This window comes from Archocentrus centrarchus, chromosome 24 (assembly GCF_007364275.1).
Source record: "Archocentrus centrarchus isolate MPI-CPG fArcCen1 chromosome 24, fArcCen1, whole genome shotgun sequence".
Lineage (NCBI taxonomy): Eukaryota > Metazoa > Chordata > Actinopteri > Cichliformes > Cichlidae > Archocentrus > Archocentrus centrarchus.
This window is the reverse complement of record NC_044369.1, coordinates 9,544,148-9,566,511: the sequence shown is the minus strand read 5'-3', so window position 1 is coordinate 9,566,511 and position 22,364 is coordinate 9,544,148. Positions and strand designations below refer to the sequence as shown.

The 22,364-nt window shown below is 40.7% G+C and overlaps 1 protein-coding gene across 7 annotated transcripts in view; it reads left to right on the top strand.

Annotated features, from left to right (window-relative positions):
- The first annotated feature begins 1,440 nt into the window (after positions 1–1,440).
- Positions 1,441–22,364, top strand: part of LOC115774684 (sodium/bile acid cotransporter-like) — a 28,264-nt gene continuing 7,340 nt past the window's right edge. For 2 of the 7 annotated variants that reach the window (XM_030722046.1, XM_030722044.1), the window contains exons 1-7: positions 1,441–1,503; positions 4,408–4,629; positions 5,723–5,809; positions 6,208–6,320; positions 6,770–6,974; positions 8,421–8,599; positions 8,700–8,899. In XM_030722046.1, coding sequence (XP_030577906.1) covers positions 4,441–4,629; positions 5,723–5,809; positions 6,208–6,320; positions 6,770–6,974; positions 8,421–8,599; positions 8,700–8,899 — 973 coding nt within the window. In that variant the 5' untranslated portion in view covers positions 1,441–1,503; positions 4,408–4,440. Of the gene's footprint in view, positions 1,504–4,145; positions 4,228–4,407; positions 4,630–5,722; positions 5,810–6,207; positions 6,321–6,769; positions 6,975–8,420; positions 8,600–8,699; positions 8,900–22,364 lie in introns of all 7 variants that reach the window. The other 5 variants (XM_030722047.1, XM_030722048.1, XM_030722045.1 and 2 more) reach the window with 5 other exon arrangements.

The window sequence follows — 22,364 nt, the reverse complement described above, 5'->3', positions numbered from 1 at the left end:
GTGGGGGACCAAGACGCAGAGTGACCACAGGAACGGGACCATGTACAAGAGGAGCGAGCGACTTCTCTACCTGAGGGGGAAAAAAAGGAATGATTAAAACAGCTTCATACCAATCAAACAAACAAACAAACTGAAAAACTATTTTGATGGTTCCAGCTTCAATATAAGGATCAAGAAGCCAAGCTGATATTTACATTATACATGCATTATCCTCGAGGTCTCGCAGTATCTTCTCATGATCTGATCAAAGAACAGACGGCTTTGCTGTATCTATGCTACTGTTTTAAGGGGGTGAAAGAAACCAAGCTGTGAGTGCTCTACTGAGAAGAGTGTTCATGCACAGCAATCAAAAACCAGTACAATATTAACTTCACCATGTGTTTGTAAACTGCAGAATTCAGTAACACAGGTGTAACATTTGTTCAGGTGTACTCAATGGTTCATCTAATGTTAATAGTTCTTCTAGTGTGTACCTACTTGGTGATGTTATAACTCAGCTCACAAACATATTTGCCTTTTGACACACAAGCAGCTTTTCTTCGTTCAAGTGAATTCAGTTCTTTGAAAGCAGCACTGATTCGTTACACTTGGGTGAATTAATTGTGATAGTACAGCTTTTTTTTATGATTAACATGTAATGTGAAAAAATGGAAGCCATCAATTCAGCATTTTACGTGTTAAAAAAAAGGGGCAAATAATTGCACTACATTAAGCTCTAATGTCAGAATTTGTTAATAAAAAAAATATCTTTTAAAGCAGTTACACAGGGGGATTTTGGAAATTTGTCTGTCACCTGAATTTGTTTTATTTTATTTTTTCATTATTATTTGCCTCGATGTGTTCACAAAATTAAATCTACCTTCAAGGCTGCTCATCATTTAATTTTAGTAAAGTAATGCAGGACTTGTGTGCTCCGGCTCATCTTTATTCCATTTCTGCAGCAGTGATAAACCCAGAGGGAGCAGTTAATAACATTTTAAACTTTCAAGCAGCCTCTTCATGACTCACAGCAGACTGCAGTCTGTGCAGCATGTCATCTGTAGATCCCTTTGAGTAATTTACAATAAAAGATCTTTTTGGAAAAGCCAATCATTGGTCCACCTGCAACAGTCCCTCTTGCCTGTATGTTTGTTCAGCCACTGGTCTTCTGTTTTAGTAGATTTTGAAAAAAATGTCGGAGTTGTACATCCTCAAGGACACGTTGCATTCTTACTTGAATGAATTAGATGAGCAAAAACCCACATAAACAAATCGACAGCTTTTGATTTCCTAAAGTTAATGGAAGTTATTGGGTAATAAGATTTTTTTTTTATTACAGAAGCTCCTGGAGGAGAATTGCCTCCTCTGAAGGTGCTGAAGTCAGCCGTGCACTAGATGGCACCTCTGCACATTCACAAGCCTCCATGTGTCACTTGTAACAGATAAAAGGAGCGACAGCCCAAAAGGAGTTGATTTTATGACACAGAGACGAGAGAAGAGTAAAGGAAGAATCTGGCCAAACAGGTAAACCACCCACTGAATACAGCTGTTATCGTGTTTGTCCAGCTTAAACTGCAGGGGTTTATTTCTTGGAAATCATAGTTTTTCATTCATGTTCTTGTTTATATGAGCAAAAAACAGACGTGAAATTTTGGGAAAGCAATTTATGTGCACATGTTAGCATAACAGTAGAGAGGATTTGGTTGATATATAGAGATTGAGGCATAAAGGGGTGTCCCTTTTTTCAGAATAACCTCAGCTTTCAATATCTAGCAGTTATTTTATATTATTGTGAGTTAAGACAATGTAACAACAGTTTAAATTATGTTTTATCCAAATGTTTCTGGTGTAATGTCAAGAAGAAGATTCACTGCATTTGCACGTCATTTAAAAGATCAGAAATAGTGAGTGGCAAGCGAACCTTTAAATCACTTTGATTAAAGTCCTTCAGAAGGGACAAATCGTTTCTAACTTAAATTAACTCAGCGTTGCTTCTAAAATTCTTTTAACTGTAACATAAACGTTTTCATACAGCCACCCTCAAGCCCGAGAACTTGAAGCCGTTTCAACCTTCAACACTGTAATGGTCAGCACATTTAATGGTCACATTAAAGCTGACTGCTATCGACTGCTAACTCGAAACACCGATCTTGTTTTAGGAAAAGAACTGCTTGTCAGCAAAAAAATAATCTTTCTTGGAACAAGTAACTAAGGTAGAAATCATTAACAGAGTTGCATTGACATTAAACACCTTTTTAAAGCGTGACTTAAGGGGTGCATCATGTAGCAGGTTCAGCCTATCTTCTTCATCTTAGCTGGCTCGACAAACTTATTGACCCCAGTTATCAACTTTGATCACTAAAGTCTGTCTATGAAGGTTCTCAGCCATCCGGGTCATTGTAGAGCTTAAAAAAATGACAAATGGACTTCTTAAAGTTTTTGGGGACATTTCACCTCTCATCCAAGGTATTTAAACCCTAGTGGGGTGTGAAAAAAGGCCAGGGTCATTACCATCAGGGGTTTCGGGTGAAACCACTATGAGACCTTGCCCACCCCTTATCAAGTCAAGTCAAGTCAAGTTTATTTATAAAGCACATTTAAAACGACGTTGACCAAAGTGCTGTACAAGAACTATAACCCCAAGGACTATACTAAATAAAAAAATAAATAAATAAATAAAAAATAAAATAAAATATATATATAATAATACATAAATAAATAAAAATAAATAAAATAAAGACATTAAAAGACAATAAATAACATAAAACAACTAAAAACATTTAAAACAAATACCATAAAATACCATGAAGCAATCGTCTAAAAGGAGGTAGTACTGCAGTCAAATGCCAAGGAAAAAAAATGTGTTTTTAATAAAGATTTAAATGTGTGTATCGTCTGAGCTGTGCGGATATGGAGAGGTAGATCATTCCATAGCTTTGGTGCTGCTGCTGCAAAAGCTCGATCACCTCTCTGTTTTAGTCTGGTTTTAGGCCTCTGTAAGAGCAGCTGGTTCGATGACCTCAAAGCTCTTACAGGGGTGTGACTGTGAAGCAGCTCAGACAGATACAAAGGTGCCAGTCCATTTAAGGCTTTAAAAGTAAGCAATAAAATCTTAAAATTGATTCTTAAATGGACAGGGAGCCAGTGAAGGGATGACAGGACCGGGGTAATGTGTTCATGCTTTTTTATACCAGTTAAAAGACGAGCTGCCGCATTCTGGACTACCTGCAGGCGGCGCACAGATGATTGATCTATGCCAAAATACAGGGAATTACAGTAGTCCAGGCGGGAAGTAATAAAAGCATGAATAACTTTTTCCAGGTCCTGTTGCGGGAGATAAGGTTTTACCTTGGCAATGACTCTAAGTTGGTAAAAACTGATTTTAGTAACAGCACTTATTTGCTTCTCCATTTTAAAATTGCTATCTAAAATGACACCAAGATTTTTTACAGCATCACGACAGTGAGGAGCCAAATGACTTGGAGTGCCAGAGGAGTTGCTTGAGGGGTCAAATTTGCCAAAGCATATGACCTCGGTTTTGCTTTCATTAAGATTTAGGAAATTGTTTCTCATCCAGGACTTAATGTCACTGAGACAGTTCAGCAGGGGTTCCCATGGATCTCTGCAAGTGATCTACTGAGGTCACCTGAAGTAAGGCGTGAGTGGGGCTTTGGGGGCCTGGAAAGTGATCTCAAGACTGCTTGGTAGGTGAATGGCAGCTGGTGTCATAAGCCACCACCTCAGGTGAACTTGTGCACCTTGGACAAAGGGCGAACATTTGAGGATGCCAGTGTTCACATTTTGGACTGGGAAGACCGATTATTTGAAAGAGGAGTAAAAGAAGCCATCTATGTCCACTGTGAACAACCATTATTAACCTTATAAAGCCAACCGTGTCTTCGGGACACAGCGTACTTCAAAAGCCCCGCTGTTCGCAGACTTCCGGCAACAATTACCATAATAACCATATAACCAATTTCTCACTTCGGGCAAGGTCTCACAGTGGTTTCACCTGAAACCCATCATGGTAATGACCCATGCTTTTTTTTTCACATCTTTGCTCATGCAATAATGCACATGAATGATAGTGGGCCAATGACCATTTCCAAAAGGGACAACCACACTGCAGTTTAAATACTTGGGACTCTCCACCTTTTGGGTTTTAGAACTGAAGAAGCCTCTTGAATGGGGGATGAAACATCTTCAACAACCTTGGCCTTTTTTCAAGCTCTTGAGACTTTCACTAAAGTAAGGCTTAACAAACTGCATATAAAAAAATGTGTTCCCACAGTTCCGAATCTGTATCACAAGAATGGCTCAATTAAAGCTGTTAATTACTGCTCTGCCAACTGCCTGCTTAAATGTTTATTCTCTTACTCTGCTCTGTCTTCCTTCATGTCCGTGTGTGGTTTGTCATTCGCCGCTCAGAACCTCAAGTGTTTCTCCTGATTCGAAGGCACCATGAACAACACAACAGACCTTATAACTCATCCAGATTTGTGGCTCAACATGACGGCTGTAAACACCACCTCAGTTTACTATCCTGTTTTGTCATCAGCAATGAACAAAGCCATTTCAATAATAGTTATAATTGTCATCTTCATCACCATGATTTCACTTGGATGCACCATGAAGGTGTCTCAGATCAAGGTGACTTCAGCAGTGAATTCAACCATATATGTGTTCCATACTGGTGCATCTCAAAGCATAAGAGTATTGTAACAAAGCTTGAAAAAAATAATTAAAAATGTCTAAGTTTATATATTTTATATTCATTCCACATAAGCAGACGTCCTTATCCCCAGCAACACTTCCCAAAACCTCCAAAGGGAGACATGCTAACCAAAAAGCCAGCATCAGATTATTTGAATATTTTCTGAGAACAGTCAAAAAAGGGATTTACAAGGCAGAATATCCAACTTCTGAAAAACGTATTAATGTATACTATCAGTTGGGATTCCTTTACAATACATTTGTGCATCATTGTGGCATGGCATGGAGGCAATCAGCTTGTGGCACAACTAAGGTGTTATTGAAGCCCAGGATAATTTGATGGTCTTCAGAATATCTGTATATTTGGGTTGGATATTGCGCTTCTTCCTCTTGAAAACACTAATTTTTTCTGTGGGGTTCAGGTCAAGCAATTGGATGACCAAGTAAAGTAGACTGATAAAATGATCACCACACAAATTGGTATTAGTTTGTGGCGCTTTGTGTAGGCACTAAATCCTGCCGAAAAATGAACTCTGTATCTCCATAAAGCTTGTCAGTAGATGGAAATTCTCCTGGTAGTCGGCTGAACTGACTTTGGATTTGATAAAGCACCAGTACAAGCAGAGGTAGATGACGTAGCATCCCAAGTTATCAGAAACTGTAGAAACTTCACACTGGACTTCAAACATCGCAAGAATCCAAGACTTTCAATTTAAAATGAAATGTAAAGTTCACTTTGCACCACTGAGCAGCAGTCTAGTTCTTTTTCTTCTAAGCCTACCTAAGACTCTTCTGACGTTGTCCGTGAACTACTGTCAAGTCAGCAGTCTTCCCCATAATTTGAGAGAATTCTGATTTTCATGAGCTAATGAACATTATCTGTAGGAATGAATATAGAATACATGAAAGTTAGCCTTTTTGCATTAAACTACACAGTATTCTAATTTTGAGGTGTGCTAGTATGTGTTTATAAACAGAGAGATAATCTTTATGATCATTTTAAGATTTGCATACCTTCTTCTCTTTCCAGTATCACCTAATGAAACCAAAGGGGGTGGCTATTGCAGTTGTGGCCCAGTATGGCATCATGCCTCTTACAGCCTTTTGCTTAGCTAAGGTTGGTGTTTACACAAACTTATAGAATATAAACATGCAGTATAAATAATGAAATTTTCATTTATCTTTATATATGTAAAGTCACAAATAAGGACATTAAGCGATCATTTGTGTGTCCCACAAAATTAGGAGAGGAACATCTAATAAAAATGTAAAAATTTCATTAAATGAATAAAAAAAGAGAAATGAAAGAAATGATTCCATACAGTACATTTAGAGTACATTATCTAGTATTTATATGTTTAATGCATTTTCTTTCAAATGCTTTAATTGTGTTGCTGTACTTTATTTCCACATTTTATGTTTCCATAGCTGACAACAGACCAGCACTTGTCTCCCTGTTAGATATTATCGGTATTTGCATCATCTGTAAGAGGTTTTTATGATTCTGTGTTACAGGTGTTCCAGTTCGGTGATATAACAGCTGTGGTTGTTCTGATCTGTGGCTGTTGTCCTGGAGGAGCTCTCTCCAACACCCTGACTCTGGCTCTGCAGGGAGACATGAACCTCAGGTACACACAGGAAGTCATATTATTGTAATATATATAAATAAATAAGCTCCAAAAGGAATGTAATTTGAGGTGATTAATGCTCAGACAGAAAACTCCACAATGTTCTTTATCTCTGGGACAGCCAGTCAACACGTGCACAACCTGTTTGTGTTTATGAAGAGTCTCACACTATATCTGCCTGTGCAATTTTCATCAGTAACACAAAGAGAGTCACAATCCTGGCAGTCTGATTTTGGCATTTCTTGGTCAGCAGGATGCAGAAACATCCCCAGTACACTATCTGTGAGCACCATGCTGACAGGGAAATTCTGAGCATTTTGGAGCTACAAGAAAGCTCTAAAATGCTCCAAAATATGAGGAATCTGCAAATCCTAAAGTCTCTGAAAACAGAAATTATGTTAGTTTCTGGTCCAGTTGTGGATTCCAGCCACTCTTGTCTTTTCTTTCAGCATTGTGATGACCTCCTGTTCTACGTTGCTGGCTCTGGGTATGATGCCTCTCCTGCTCTTCCTCTACTGTCAGGGCTTCCCCAACATGCATAACACTGTGCCTTATGTTGAAATTACTGTATCGTTGGTCATGATGCTTGTGCCATGTGGCATCGGCATCCTCATCAACGCCTACAGGCCGCAGTACTCGAAGATGATCACAAAGGTTTGTGCATACTCACAACAGCCTGATTAGCAGTGTTGATTCACCCATTGGTACAGGGGTGGCAAATAAACAATTTACTGACATTTTTAATCTTTGTTTAGCAAAAATACAAAAAAACCCTGCAGATTTCAACCACTTAAACGCTAGAATTTGATGTTTTTTTTCTTGATAAACTAAGTAACTTTGGACATTTTAGACTAGACTGTGTCTCCGAGCTTCAGTAATTTCTGTATAAGACATGGATTCATACATAATCTGAGTTGAAAGACATATTTACAGCAGCAGGATCTGATTGTCAAGCTCCTCGAATGGTCCAATTTAGTTTGAGTGTTTAAATAACACGCTGATATATGTGTTTCTAACTGCTTCACCTGGTATGTTAACTTTTCTGATCAATCCAAGATACTTGATTATTACCCGATCAGCCAAGAAAATAAAAACTGATGCAATATATACATGTTGCGACATTAATCAAAGGTTTCTTGCAATCAGTGAAATATCTGCCATGTTTTTCTGTATGATCTCAAGAATTTTAAACTCCCATACAAAAATTTTCTCTGACTTTCAGAGTTAAAAGTGAATTTTCCCAGTCAGGAATCCATTTTTCACATGAACACACAATACATACTATATTATACTATATACACTTTATTAGGGACACCTAATTTGTTTTGACATGGATTCAACAAGATGCTGGAAAGATACCTCAGATTTTGGTCCACACTGACATGATAGCATCACAATGTCACTGATTTTTTGGCTGCGCATCCATGATGGGAATTAACCATTCCACCACATCTCAAAAGTGGTGAAATGCTGGAAGCAGCAATCAGAAAATGGGTACACTGTGGTCATAAAAGCATGGACATGGTCAGCAACTATACTCGAGTGGGCTCTTGCATTTAAAGGTGCTCAGTTGGTGACAAAGTGTGCCAGGTCCATCTGGTCTGAGTACCAACAACCAACTGGAACTTCAGCAGGTTGTCTTGACCATGTCTACATGCCTAAATGCACTGAATTGCTACCGTGTATAGATACAAATACAGTACCAGTCAAAAGTCTGGACACATTCACCTATGAATGGGTAAATGTGTCCAAACCTTTGAATGGTACTGTATTTGTATGAATGACCAGTTGAACAGGTGTACCTAACAAAGTGGCTGCTAAGTATATACTGTATGGGAACTGGAGGAACATGGGGATCCAGGCTGAAATAAACTACAGTGTAAGCATGTCACTGTTTTTGGACACTAATAAGGCTCTATGTCACAGAGAAATCAGACTTTACTGTACTGTACTTGTTCATTTATCCATTTATTCTTCTTTTCATGGAATTTGATGACAATAAGTAAAATATAAAACTATCAACACACTAACTCGTTAAACATATTATAGAACCATAATAGAAGCCAAATGGTGATTTGTTTCCTGTCTTGATGTTCTCAGGTAGGCATCACTATAATGGTGATTTTTGGTGTGGTGACCTTAACTTTAACTAGCATTGGATTAGGAGGCATCATCGTGGCTCTGCTGTCTCCTCCACTTTTGGCCACCGCTGCTCTCATGCCTTTGATAGGCTACTCCTTTGGATATATCATCTCTGCAATCTTCAGACTCAGCCAGGTGTAAGTTAGATTTAATTCAGCTACTAATGCACATTGTGAGGGGTTGTATGAGCCTTTTTGTATATATAACAGAGTTGTGAATGAGTCTATCTGCCCTTAGGGAGCGGAGGACCATTTCTATGGAAACAGGCTGTCAGAATATCCAGCTGTGCACCACCATATTGAAGATAGCCTTCCCCCAGGAAGTGATAGGCCCTCTGTTTCTGTTCCCAACAGTCTACGTATTGCTTCAGCTGTTGGAAGCAGTGGTAATCTTCACACTGTTTAGGTGCTACAAAAGGCTTACAAGAGAGGATACAGGTAAGAGCGACAGCAGATTTCAGAGTTTGCATAGTAACCAAGGTGTTTTATGGGTATTAACACCATAATATTGTATTTTAACAAAGGAAGTAACAGTTCCAAGGTTTTCTAAGGTTGACTTAATAACAGCAGAGTTCCAAACCTCCTTCCAAAATGTGCGCTGGAAACTTCATGGCATGGTTTCCATAGGCACACAGCTGCTGTAGGTAAAATGTGTAGGTAGTCCTGTATGTTTGTCCATATACTACATGTTGTATCCTTATTTCATTGTTATTAATTCATAAGTTACATTTCATGGTTTTCATTTTATTAGTTAAAAGAAAAATCAAGTTAGAACATGATTGAATTTACATGTTATTGCACTTCAGTCCACAAGGTGGCGTTTGTGTTACATGTGCGGGCCAGAATGACTTTTTGTGAGAAGAAGAAGAAAAACAATAACAGTAGAGAGTTATGTATTGTATGGCCGTGTTTTGTTCAGTAAAGCCCATAAAGAGACATGCCGACGTCCGGCCTTGTTTGTTAGTAGCTGCAGTTGAGTTCCCACACTACATATCTAGGTTAGAGCATCTCAGACTGGATGGTTTGTGTTACTGAAGTTACTCGACTTTGAATACTAAAAGGATTTTAGATTGAAAATCCAAAAATCCTTTAAAGACAAAATGAATGGAATACTGATGTACTTAATTGTGCTCTTTTCATTTGTTAATTTTTTTTTTAATCTTATTAAGTCATATCTTTTACTGATCTGTTTTATTTAAGCTATTTTATTATATATTATTATATATATTATTATTATATATATATTTCATGTTTTGGTTATTGTAGCATAGGTATTTCCTGAGTTTTGGGATAAATTATATCTTAAGATAACTTTGGAACACAGATTAAACCCTCTTAGTTGCAGCCCAACTGAAAACGAAGTTAGCACGGAACAGCAGCCACTGTAGTGAGGGTGCATAATGGATCTATTTGCATGACTTTATTGATGGAGATGGCTAAAATACCAACAACACTGCAACAAATATAGAAGAGCGCAAAGACATACTTGTCCATGTACATACAACCTAAGGTACTTATGTTGTACCCTGTTATTTTGTAGGTTATGGAGACCAGTCTCAAACCTTTAATGGCAATTTTGTACCTTTGTGCAGTAGTAGAAAAAGTGACCTTTTAAAAAACTTCCAAATTTCCAAGTTTTGGACTTGTCCAAGAGCTTTAGTAAATGCATCTATGTTGTGAATTTGAACATCCTACGTGAGTTCATTCTCGAGTTATCGCATTCACAAGATTTTCAGAAAACTTGACCTCTGACCTCTGGTCACCCAGATTCAAACTCATCTGAGATTTTTAGCAGAGACATCTATGGTGTGAATTTGAACATCCTAGGTCACATCACTCTTGAGTTATAGCCAACATTAAGTTTTTGTAGAACAGCTTGACTTTTTCATATCAAAACAACATAACTAAAAACCCAACAGCTCCATTTCAGACCAGGGTTATAATAGTTTTGGATTTTACATTATAGTTTAGTTTTAGTTAGTTTTTACTTTTTTTTCTCTAATTCAGTTAGTTTTAATTAGTTTTCAGAGTGGTTTTGCTCGTTTTTATTAGTTTTTATTTTTGGTTTTATGCTTAGTTTTAGTTAGTTTCAGTATTAGTTTTAGTATTTTCATACTTAATCAGGTTACCTTTAAAGATACCCTTTAAAGAAATATATTCAGCAACCAACTGTTCACAGACAGCAGAACTACATGCTAAATGTGTGCAATATTAAGGACACACATGAACATCAACAGGGAGAAACAAAGAACAATATGAACTCCAAAACTCGATAAATTCTACAATAAACTCCCAATAAAGTTCAGCCTCAGTGCAGCAGATTAATAACAGCTACATGTGGAGTTTGACAAAAACAAACTCCTTGAAGGAGTCAAAGCTCAAATCCAGCTGCATCCTGATGTTCTCTCCACCTGATGCTGCTTCTGTTTTGGAGCTAGCTTGGTTAGATGCTCGCTGATTAGACTTGCAGGGTCTTTGCGGCCTATGTAGCCTACGGAAGTGTCCGACCTCATGTCCGCATTTATGCATGTATGGCTGGATTGCGTGTGTTAATTAGGTTGTGGTTGTGTGGTGGGGGTTTTTTGGTCCTCGCTCTTTGTGCTCAGTTTTTAGGGTGCAAACATATTTGTCCCTGTTTTTTCACTTTCTTCATTCCTTCACGTCCATTCCCATAGTTTCAGCAGCTCCCTCCAGGAATTTGCTGACATTTGTGAGTCCTTATATTGATGCTTTGATTATTAGTCCTGATTGTTATTATTTGACTGATAAAGTAGCCGGAAACGCACAAGGACTAAACACAATGTTGTGGCTGCGTTGACCCGACGAGTAGTCACGTTTCTCTGGAGGTGCAGGCCAGGTTGCCTTGTAGGATGAGAGCGGTTTCCGTAGCTGCCTTGTGTGCGCTTCTCAGGTCTACTTTGATGTTGGTGTTTTTTTTCCTGACTAAGAAGTGTTCCGTACATCATCCACAACAAGACACTCGCTGCTATCTGTGCTATCATAGTAAAAAAAAAAAAAAAAACACCACATGGGACTCTCTGAGGAGCAGCGCGGTGTGCGCACGCACGCACATGCGCACCCATTTGCCCGACGGCGTTCCGATCCCTGCAAACCTCAGTGAACTTAAGCAATGAAGTGTTGCAAAGAAGAGTGGACCAAAATTCCTCCACAACAATGTGAGAGACTGATAGAGTGATACAGAAAAACATTACTGCAACTTATTGCTGGTAAAGGTGGGTTTATAAGTTATGGAGTGTACTTAGTTTAATACACACTGTTTCAGTTTTGGCTTAACTTATGTTAAATAAGTAATGACAATATGCTATGTGTTGCTGTTCAGCCAAAGTTGCATTTATATAATTTTAGAAACTGGTAAGAACCAGATTTTTCATTTATGTCCAGATACATAAAACCTTAGAACTGAAAACGGGCACAGTGATCCCTCACCTATCGTGTGGGTTTTGGCCCAAGGACCCCTGCAATAGGTGAAAACATGGATAGATGGAACATGGACACAGGTTTGGAAAAGGCAACACGCAACAAGCTGTATTACCAAACTTCCACATTCAACGATATAAAATAAAACGATTCAGTAAGGACTGAATTTCTTTCTGTATCAATTAAAACAATTAGTAACTCAAAACACAATATGGCTTACAATAAAACAAAAAGATTTTGAAAATGGGCCCAAAATAATAAATGAAAATAAATCGGTCAAAAGTCAAGTCAGTGCCAATTTGTCTATCAAAGGTCAGTTGTCCATCTACCCAGGTAGTATGATTTTAGTTTTTTTTCTTATATGAATGTTGTGATGGGCCTTCTTCCAGATGAACAGCACAACAACCCACTGAGTCACACCCTCCACACGTGTAAGCCTGCGGTCTGCTCCAAGTTTCGCTGATCCTTGCTCGCCATCTTTAGAATCCACTCAAGGGAAAAAAAAAACAACCTGCATAGAGGAGTAGTTGATAGGTTCTCTTTTAAAGAAAGTCCAATATATCTCTTCTTTCTATGTTCTTAAACTATCAAATCATGAACTGTACAGTATCATTTTTATCTTTTCTCCATCATAAATCAATGAACATAAATTCAGTGACAAAAAGTCTTACAGCCAACACACAATAGTGCGTATGAATTTTATCATTTTACTTTCACAGCATAGTGCACTTAATGTGATGAAATTAATAAACTCAAATCACAGAGCACATTAAATGAGTTTACATTGTGTAAATGACTCAACTGCACATGCTGCATGTATAGCAACTCAAAAGCATGGCCTCCTTAACTGTATTACATGTCCTATGAGAGTAGCTAGGCTTACATAGCAAATTTCAACAGAACAACAATCTAAAATATTCAACCTCAACTTAACACAATAAAATAAATCTGACTCTGATTGGTTTTGGTTTCTTTCCTACTATCACAGAAGCCTTACGACACAACAAAAAAATATATACTTAAAGAACAAAGTAACAAGTAGCCTAGGTGGTGTAAACTAGCATGCTAGGCTGTGTGATGCTCTGCATCTGGGGTGGGGGTCATAGTGACACACAGTGTTGCCAACTTAGCTCCCCCCCAAAAAAAGTAACTAGTGAGAAATTTAGCGACTTCTTCCAGTGACTTTTGCAACTTTTGGAGACTTTAGCCTGGAAAGCCAAAATCCTCCACCAACGCCCTGTTCTGTGTACATAAAACACTCCCTTCGTACGTGCAGACTTCACTTCTGCACCGAGCCCCCCCCCCACACGCACCTTGCTACAAACAAAGCTTCAACTTTTCCAAAGACACTTGTCACAAATGGAGCCCTGCATCACACTATTCCCAGCTCTGTGGCATGTCATGGGTGTGCAAACGAATCGGCATACAGCAGTTAGCGCTGGTGAGTTCAATGACCAAGATTTTGCCGCTAGTGAAAAGGACATGTTGCTGTTTGACCCTGATGACCCTTCACCTCACCTGCCGCTGGAGCTGACTGAGCTTGTTTAGTGGACTAAGAAATTTGTCATTGGGAACATTCTTATTAATAACAGCTGACAGCCTTCAGCAAGCTGCCTAATTTAAACATCATACCAGACTAAGTTAACAGTTTATCAGCATATTTTAACTTCTGTAACTCTACTGTAGATTTTTTGCTGTGTAAAACAACCAGTGGTCAATGGGAGCAGCTACAAAGTTCGCTTTTCTTCACATTATAGCTTGAAATCGGGTGGTTTGATAAAGGGCTCCTGCCAGCTTTTCCCTAGTAAAGGTTTTACTGGTGATTACAGGGACAAGTGCTGCTCTTTTGGACACTAGAAAAACATTTTCTTTCGCTCCACCTGAGCCCACTGTCTCCATTACCACCTCTTTGCTCTTCGCCGTGTGTTTGTAGACAGATCCACATTAATCATTTTTGGTGCTGCTACTGTATTGTCAGTCATTTTGTTGGGAATACTGGGGTGTGCACGGGCTTAATGTTGTACTCTTTTTTTCTTCACACACATGCTCCTAAATCCGTTTCTATTTTAGTCACAAATGTGGGTGAAACACTTGCCCTTACACGGTGAAAAATGAGTGCCACAGAGTTTAAATGAAACATCGAAGCAAAAAAAATTTGCGTCAAAGATCTTTTTTTTATAATCGAGTTATTTGAACTACTCCATGAATCATTGCAACCCTTCTTCTCACCAAGCTTCTTGTTGAAGGTCTTGTAGTCCATTCCAGCCTTGTGCAGGTCTATAGTCTTGTCCCTAACATCCTTTGAGGGCCATTTGGTCTTGCTTATGGACAGGTGTACTTTATACACATAACGAGTTCAGATCAGGAGACTTTATGCACATAACGAGTTCAGATCAGGAGTACTTGTAATTGACTGATTGAACTCTATGTGCCACATGGACACACAGCCAATCTGTGGGAGCCAGAATTCTGGATGAATTATAAAGGAACAAATACTTATTTCATTCAATGATATGCAAATCAATTTGTAACTTTTATATGTGTTTTTTCTGGATTTTTGGCTGACATTCTGTCTCTCTCCATTAAAGTGAAACTACTGTAATGTTATATAATACAGAATGTTCATTTCTTTGTGAGCAAACTTACAAACTCAGCAGGGGATCAAATAATTATTTCCCCCACTGTATACTACAGTGCGTCTTTCCTCTCTGTTTGTATTAAGCTACTGGCTCTGTGCACCTGAGGAAGATCAACTGAGTGTGTTTTATTTGCATCTACCTATTATTTGCAACACTGAACTACAGCACTGCTTACCTCTAATTAGCCTTGATAAGACTGGTGTCCAAGTCATTGAAGACAGGTGGGATAGAATCTCATCCTGACCGGGGAAGATGTTTAGGAGATGTTGTCATCAGTTCTGCTTGAAGACTCGCACATTGTCAGTCAGGTGTTTGTTGCGGACCGGCACGATCCATTCTGCAGCCAGAATTAAAAAAAATTAACAAAATGAAGCAAGAAGGAGAAGAATGAAGAATTCTAACGATTTCAATTAGGCGTTTTTTCAGTCACCCTCAAACAATGCGTTTTCAGAAACCGTTCAACCTGATCTACGTTCTCATGGGGTCCATTGTCAATTCTGAGTGCATCCCAACATTGACGGATTTTGAGCGCGCACCCCTAACAAATGCAATATGCTTCTTGCCGATCCCTTCAGGAGGCTTGGGCCTAATTAAGAAAAATTAAGAAGCAGCTCCATCATAAACCTGGTGCGGATTTGTGCTGTTTTCCACAAGAAATTACCAGAGCAACAAAACACTCAGGCCTACCTGAACTCTGAACCTGCTGTGACAGATTATTTAGCCATTAGCTAGTGTGCTTGCTGACCTGTTTAACTATTGTATGCCATCACAGTTCACCAGAGTTCACCATCCCATGTTCCTCTGTACATTCAGCCGTAGGCCAAGACACAATTATTCCACTCCACACAGCATGAAGTATTAAACCGCCTTTCAGATTAATTACTCCCTAACTGAATGCTGCTGAGCCACTTTATAACCCCTGATTATACCTCTGGTAAAAATGAGCCCTAAATGCTCCATAGCTACTAAATGTCAGCTAAAACACTTATTAATAAACGGTTCATTTTGATGAAGTTTGACATGAAGAACACAACCTTTCAAGTTGTTGCAAGGTTGACACAAAACTGTAGTAAAGCCAGTGTAAGAATGATGTATCATCGGTGTAGTAATGTAATTATCTCACAGGAGGAAACAAAAAGCAGGCAGAAAAGGTGCTAATGAAATGGGTTCAGTCGTTACCTTTAAGCCAGTCTGAAGCTGCCTGACTGGACACTGTCCATCTGTCATGCATGTGCATATCTTACTCAGTCTCATTTTAAATTAGCAAGTTACTCCGTAATAAGAATAATTTGTGGGGTTTTGATATTCCTACTGCAATAAACAACCTTAAATCATTATGCTAAGAACATCAGTCACAAGGGCCTGTTTTGTCTGTGTTATGATGGAAATTTGAGGTGAAGCAGCAGCAGGGGCAGCAATCCATTGGTCCAAGCTGTCTCCATTATAGAATAAAATATCTATATCCTGGTAGGTGTTCAAAAATGTTTTTAACAGTGATCAAATATCGCAAAGGCCCAAGACAACTGGACAAAGAATAGAATAGAATAGAATAGAATAGAATGCCTTTATTGTCATTATACAGGATGTACAATGAGATTGGAGGGCCACTCCTGTTCAGTGCCATGTAACAGAAAATCAAACTCTCTAAAATGAAAATAAAATATTATAAAATATTATAATCTAGTATAATCAATATGATCAAGAGATATACAGAAAATAAACAATGTGTAAAATATACAAAAAATAGAATGTATAAAAATATATACATACATACCTACATTGGTGCATCTGTACATTGTAAGAAAGTAAATGCATGTATACATATAATAATGAAGATGATGAATATCGCACTTGGTGAATGAATATTGCACTAGTGAATGAATACTGGATATTACACAATATAGGAATGTTAGATATTGTTCAGTATGAATAATATAATATTGCACAGAGATGTGGGTGTTGCACAGTTACAGTGGGTGAGTGTGTGAGTTCAGGGTGGTGATTGCTCTGGCGAAGAAACTGTTCCTGAGTCTGTTTGTTCTGGCTTTGATGCACCTGTAGCGCCTGCCAGAGGGCAGCAGGTCAAACAGGTCAAAGCCAGGGTGTGAGCTGTCCTTGATGATGTTACTGGCTCTGCTGATGCAGCGGGAGGTGTAGATGTCCATCAGGGAGGGGAGAGGGCAGCCAACTATTCTTTGTGCTGTCTTGACTACCCTCTGAAGCCTGACCCTGTCTGCCTCAGTGCAGCTGCCGTACCATACTGTGATACAGTACGTCAGCAGGCTCTCAATGGATGAGCGGTAGAAGGTCAGCAGCAGGTTTGAGTCCAAGTTGTTCTTCCTGAGGACCCTCAGGAAGTGAAGTCGCTGCTGAGCCTTCTTGATAACAGCTGTGATGTTATCTGACCAAGAGAGATCAGCAGAGATGAGGACACCGAGAAACCTGAAGGTGTGGACCCTCTCCACACGCTCGCCGTTGATGTAGAGGGGAGCTGGGTCAGTCCTGTGCTTCCTGAAGTCGATGATGATCTCTTTGGTTTTCATGGTGTTCAGTACCAGGTTGTTCTCTGAACACCAGGCTGTCAACTTCAGGACCTCATCTCTGTAAGCTGCCTCATCTCCCTTTGAGATGAGTCCGACCACTGTGGTGTCGTCAGCAAATTTGACGATGAGGTTGTTATTGTGGGCCGGACTGCAGTCATGGGTGTAGAGGCAGTACAGGAGGGGGCTCAGCACACAGCCCTGTGGGGAGCCAGTGCTCAGTGTGCGGGTGGAGGAGAGATGGGGGCCAAGTCTCACAGTCTGGGGCCGGTTGGTTAAGAAGTCCTTGATCCAGGAACATGTGAGAGGGGGGAGGACCAGGGTGTGCAGTTTGGTGGTGAGAATGTCCGGGATGATTGTGTTGAACGCTGAGCTGTAATCCACAAAGAGCATGCGAGCGTAGCTCTGCTGCTGCTCCAAGTGGCTCAACACAGAGTGGAGAGCTACAGCGATGGCGTCCTCTGTGGATCTGTTTGCACGATATGCAAACTGATGGGTGTTGAAAGTGGGGGGCAGATGGTCTTTGATGTGCTGGAGAACCAGCCTCTCAAAGCACTTCATGATTACCGGTGTGAGGGCCACAGGGCGGTAATCATTTAGGCTGGTGACAGATGACCTTTTGGGCACGGGGATGATTGTGGCTGTTTTTAGGCAGGGGGGGATGACTGCTTGGGCCAGGGAGAGGTTGAAAATCCTGGTGAGAATCAGGGTGAGCTGGTGGGCACACGCTCTGATCACCTTGCCAGGTACTCCGTCTGTCCGGCAGCCTTCCTGGGGTTCACTGCCAGGAGCACGCGCCGTACCTCATGCTCCTGGACAGTGAGTGGGGTGCAGCCTGGTGGGGGGGGCAGGACTGGAGCAGATGGGTGGTCCTGAGGCATCTCAAAGCGAGCAAAGAAACAGTTAAGTTCCTCTGCTAGTGACACACTCAGGTCTCCTGCAGTCACATCACAGCCTCTGAAGTTTGTGATGTTCTGAATGCCCTGCCACACCTCCCGTGTATTATTGCTGGACAGATGGGACTCTATTTTCCTCCTGTAGTCCGTTTTGGCTTTTTTAATTTCTCTTTTCAGGTCAGCTCGAGCAGCTGACCTGAAAGGGACCTGAACATAGATCACAGTAGCTCATGTAATTCCTAGATTTATGCAGTGCTAAATATCAACAGGTGAACATGAAATGGCTACACAGTGCTTACAAAAGTAGATTAATGTAAAGCCTTCTGTTGTTAAATTAACGTACACTGAGCTGTGCAACCACTTACCTCTATCCTCAACAAGACTGGTATCTGAATAGAAGTGTAGACTAGTAGTACAGCAAAGTGGTTGATAAGGTTTCACTCTTTTCAGTACACACGTTGCAAATTACAGTCTAATAAAATTCACACTCAAATACATAAACAACTGGGCCTCACCTTGGTGAATATAGGCCAAATATTTTCATCACACGCTTCATTCCAGTTGCTGCAGATCATCCCCTCTCTCTGCTGTGTTTCCCATCTGTCTAACTGCTGCTGTTTGATAAAGCAGGCATGCCACAAAAAAAAAGACAAAGGATAAATACATAATGATAAAAAGAAATAAGAAAGATAAAATAACAACAGTAAAAGATAAGATAAGATAAGATAAAACTTTAATAATCCCATGACGGGGAAATTTGTGCATTACAGCAGCTCAATACAGAGAAAAAATGAAAAGGATGAGTAAGAACAAATAACTAAACTAAAAACTACGAAAGACAACTACGTAAATTTCAAACTCTGCAAACCAAGGCATACCATTCATCTGTTAACAAACAGGACGACACGATAAGCAATGGAAACCAAGGGAAGTGGGTGAAGAACCTATCAGACAGGGTCCTCACCAAACCAGAAGAAAATGTGCTAGCCAAAGGACTCAACTTTGCCATAGCCCCACAACAGCTTCCTATAGTAGACCTCATCACAGCAACAGAAACCGCTATAAGAAACAACAAACTTTCTCATCCTGTAGCAGAACAGATCAGGATGAAAGTTTCAGCCACTCTCTCCAGTGCAAGACTTCCTCCATCCAACCTCACCATTCAGGAGAAGAAGGCCATCACAGCCCTAAGCAAGGATCAAAACATCACCATACTGCCAGCCGACAAGGGGAGGTGCACGGTTGTGCTGAATTCATCGGATTACCACAACAAAATTACTACACTCCTCAGTGACAACAATACTTATGAGGTCTTGAGACGTGATCCCACAAGCAACTACAAGAAAAAAGTTGTTTGCTGCCTGCAACAACTTGAAAAGGAAAAAGCCATTGACCGCCCCACTTACTACCGCCTGTACCCTGGAGAAGCCACTCCATGCATTTATGGACTCCCAAAGATCCACAAAGAAGGAGTCCCACTTCGACCCATTATCAGCAGTATAAACTCGGTCACCTACAACATTTCCAAACACCTCGCCACCATCTTATCACCGCTTGTTGGCATCACTCCCCACCACATTGAAAACTCTACAGATTTTACTAACAAGGTCCAGAATCTTGTACTGGATCCAGATGAAACCATGGTGTCCTTTGATGTGGTTTCACTTTTCACTTGCATACCTACAACTGAGGCAGTGGAGACCGTCAGAAGACGACTACAGGAAGACGATTCCTTACTGAACAGAACCAGCTTCACCCCAGATCAGATTTGTGCACTTTTAGATCTCTGCCTTACCACAACATATTTTAAATACAATGATGGATTCTACAGACAGAAGCATGGATGTGCCATGGGCTCCCCAGTGTCTCCCATTGTAGCCAACCTTTACATGGAGGAAGTGGAAAGTAAAGCTCTTGGTTCTTTCAAAGGGATGGCACCTAGCCACTGGTACAGATATGTAGATGACACCTGGGTCAAAATCAAAACCCAAGAAGTAGAAGCCTTCACTCGTCACATTAACTCAGTGGATAAATACATACGTTTTACCAGGGAGGACACCAGAGATAACAAGTTACCATTCCTGGACTGTGCGGTGCTTATCGAGGAAGATGGAAGCCTCAACATTGAAGTTTACCGGAAGCCCACACACACAGACCAGTATCTCCTCTTTGACTCCCACCACCCTCTGGAACACAAACTTGGGGTGATCAGGACCCTACAACACCGTGCGGAAAGTGTTCCCTCTAAGGCAGAAGGGAAGCATAAGGAACACACACACATTAAGAAAGCCCTCAAAACATGCGGTTACCCCAACTGGGCCTTCATCAAATCAGCTAAGATGCGCAGGAATGATGGCCAAACACAAACTACAGAGAATGGGAAGGACAAGAGGAACAACATTGTCATCCCATATGTGTCAGGCTTGTCAGAGAAACTCAGAAGAATTTTCTCCAAGCATGACATCTCAGTATACTTCAAACCAAGTCACACCCTAAGACAAAAACTGGTTCATCCCAAGGACAAACCTGCCAAACACAAGATCAGCGATGTAGTGTATGCTGTTCAGTGCAGTGAAGAGTGCTCGGACCTCTACATTGGTGAAACCAAACAGCCTCTTCACAAACGAATGGCACAACATAGAAGAGCCACCTCGACAGGACAAGATTCAGCAGTACATCTGCATCTGAAGGAAAAAGGGCACTCTTTTGAGGATGCCAATGTTCACATTTTGGACAGGGAAAACAGATGGTTTGAAAGAGGAGTGAAAGAAGCCATCTATGTCCACTGTGAACAACCATCATTGAACAGAGGAGGTGGATTACGTCACCAACTTTCCCCCGCTTACAGTGCTGTCCTGAGCTCCCTTCCCAGACGTCTCAACCCCCATTCACACCTTTGTTCCAGTGACCTCAATAGGCCACAGGAAACAATGGAGCGGAGTCCTAAGTTGGTTTCAACTGAAACCACTGATTAAATATGACCCACGCCCCCTTCACACCTGGGCACATGTGTTCAGCACATGATCAATAGAGGGTCATAACCACCTCCAGGGGACTACGCCCACAGGGGTTTAAATACCTGGGTCTCTCCACCATTTGGTTGAGAACTGAAGAAGCCTTTCGGATGAGAGGTGAAACGTCTTCAAGAAACAAAAAGAAGTCCAGTCGCCTTTTTCAAGCTCCAGAGACTACTATGACCTGGATAACTGAGAATCTACACAGACATAAACTAAAAACTAAAATTCAATAGAATAAAATAAAATAGCAAAAAACTATACACATATACATAAGCACTATATACATAAATATATATATCAGTGTCAATACCCACATTTACATATACACACATATACACACACGTCAAAACACTATATAAAGATATCAAAATATTATATACATTTGTAGCCGGTAAGGTACACAGCATACACGGTATGCATTATATGGGTGAGTGTAATAAATAAAATGTATCTGACTGTATGGATAAAGTGGAGGTAATGTGTCCAAGTGACTCAAGACATTATGATGTGTTATACAGTCTAACTACTGTTGGGATGAATGACCTGCGAAAGCGCTCCTTCCTGCAGCGAGGATGTTTCAGTCTCTGACTGAAGGAGCTGCTCAGTTCACCCACGGTCTCATGCAGAGGGTGATGGGGGTTGTTCATGATGGATGTCAGCTTTGCTAACATCCTCCTCTCACCCACCACCATCACAGACTCTAGAGGACATCCCAACACAGAGCTAGACCTCCGCACCAGTTTGTCGATCCTGCTCCTGTCCCTTTCGGTGCATCCACCCCCCCAGCAGGCCACTGCGTAGAAAAGGGCAGATGCTACCACTGTGTCATAAAAGGTCTTTAACAGAGTCCTGCAGACACCAAAGGACCTCAGTCTCCTCAGCAGGTGTAGTCGACTCTGGCCCTTCTTATACAGGACGTCTGTGTTTGTACTCCAGTCCAGCTTGTTATTGAGATGAACACCCAGGTACTTGTAGGAGACCACTGTCTCAATGTCCTTTCCCTGGATGTTCACCAGTGCTGTAGGGGGTGGCTTCCTCCTGAAGTCTATGATCATCTCCTTCGTCTTGCTGGCGTTGATTTGGAGTGCGTTGTTCTCACACCAGCCAACAAAGTCACTGATGACCCCCCTGTATTCCTGGTCGTTCCCATCTGATACGCATCCGATGATGGCCGTATCATCTGAGAACTTCTGTAGGTGGCAATGGTCTGAATTGTACCTGAAATCTGAGGTGTACAGACTGAACAGAAAGGGTGAGAGGACAGTGCCCTGTGGCGCCCCCGTGCTGCAGACTACTACATCAGACACACAGTCATGGCACCTCACATACTGTGGTCTGTTGGTGAGGTAGTTGATGATCCATGCCGTCAGCTG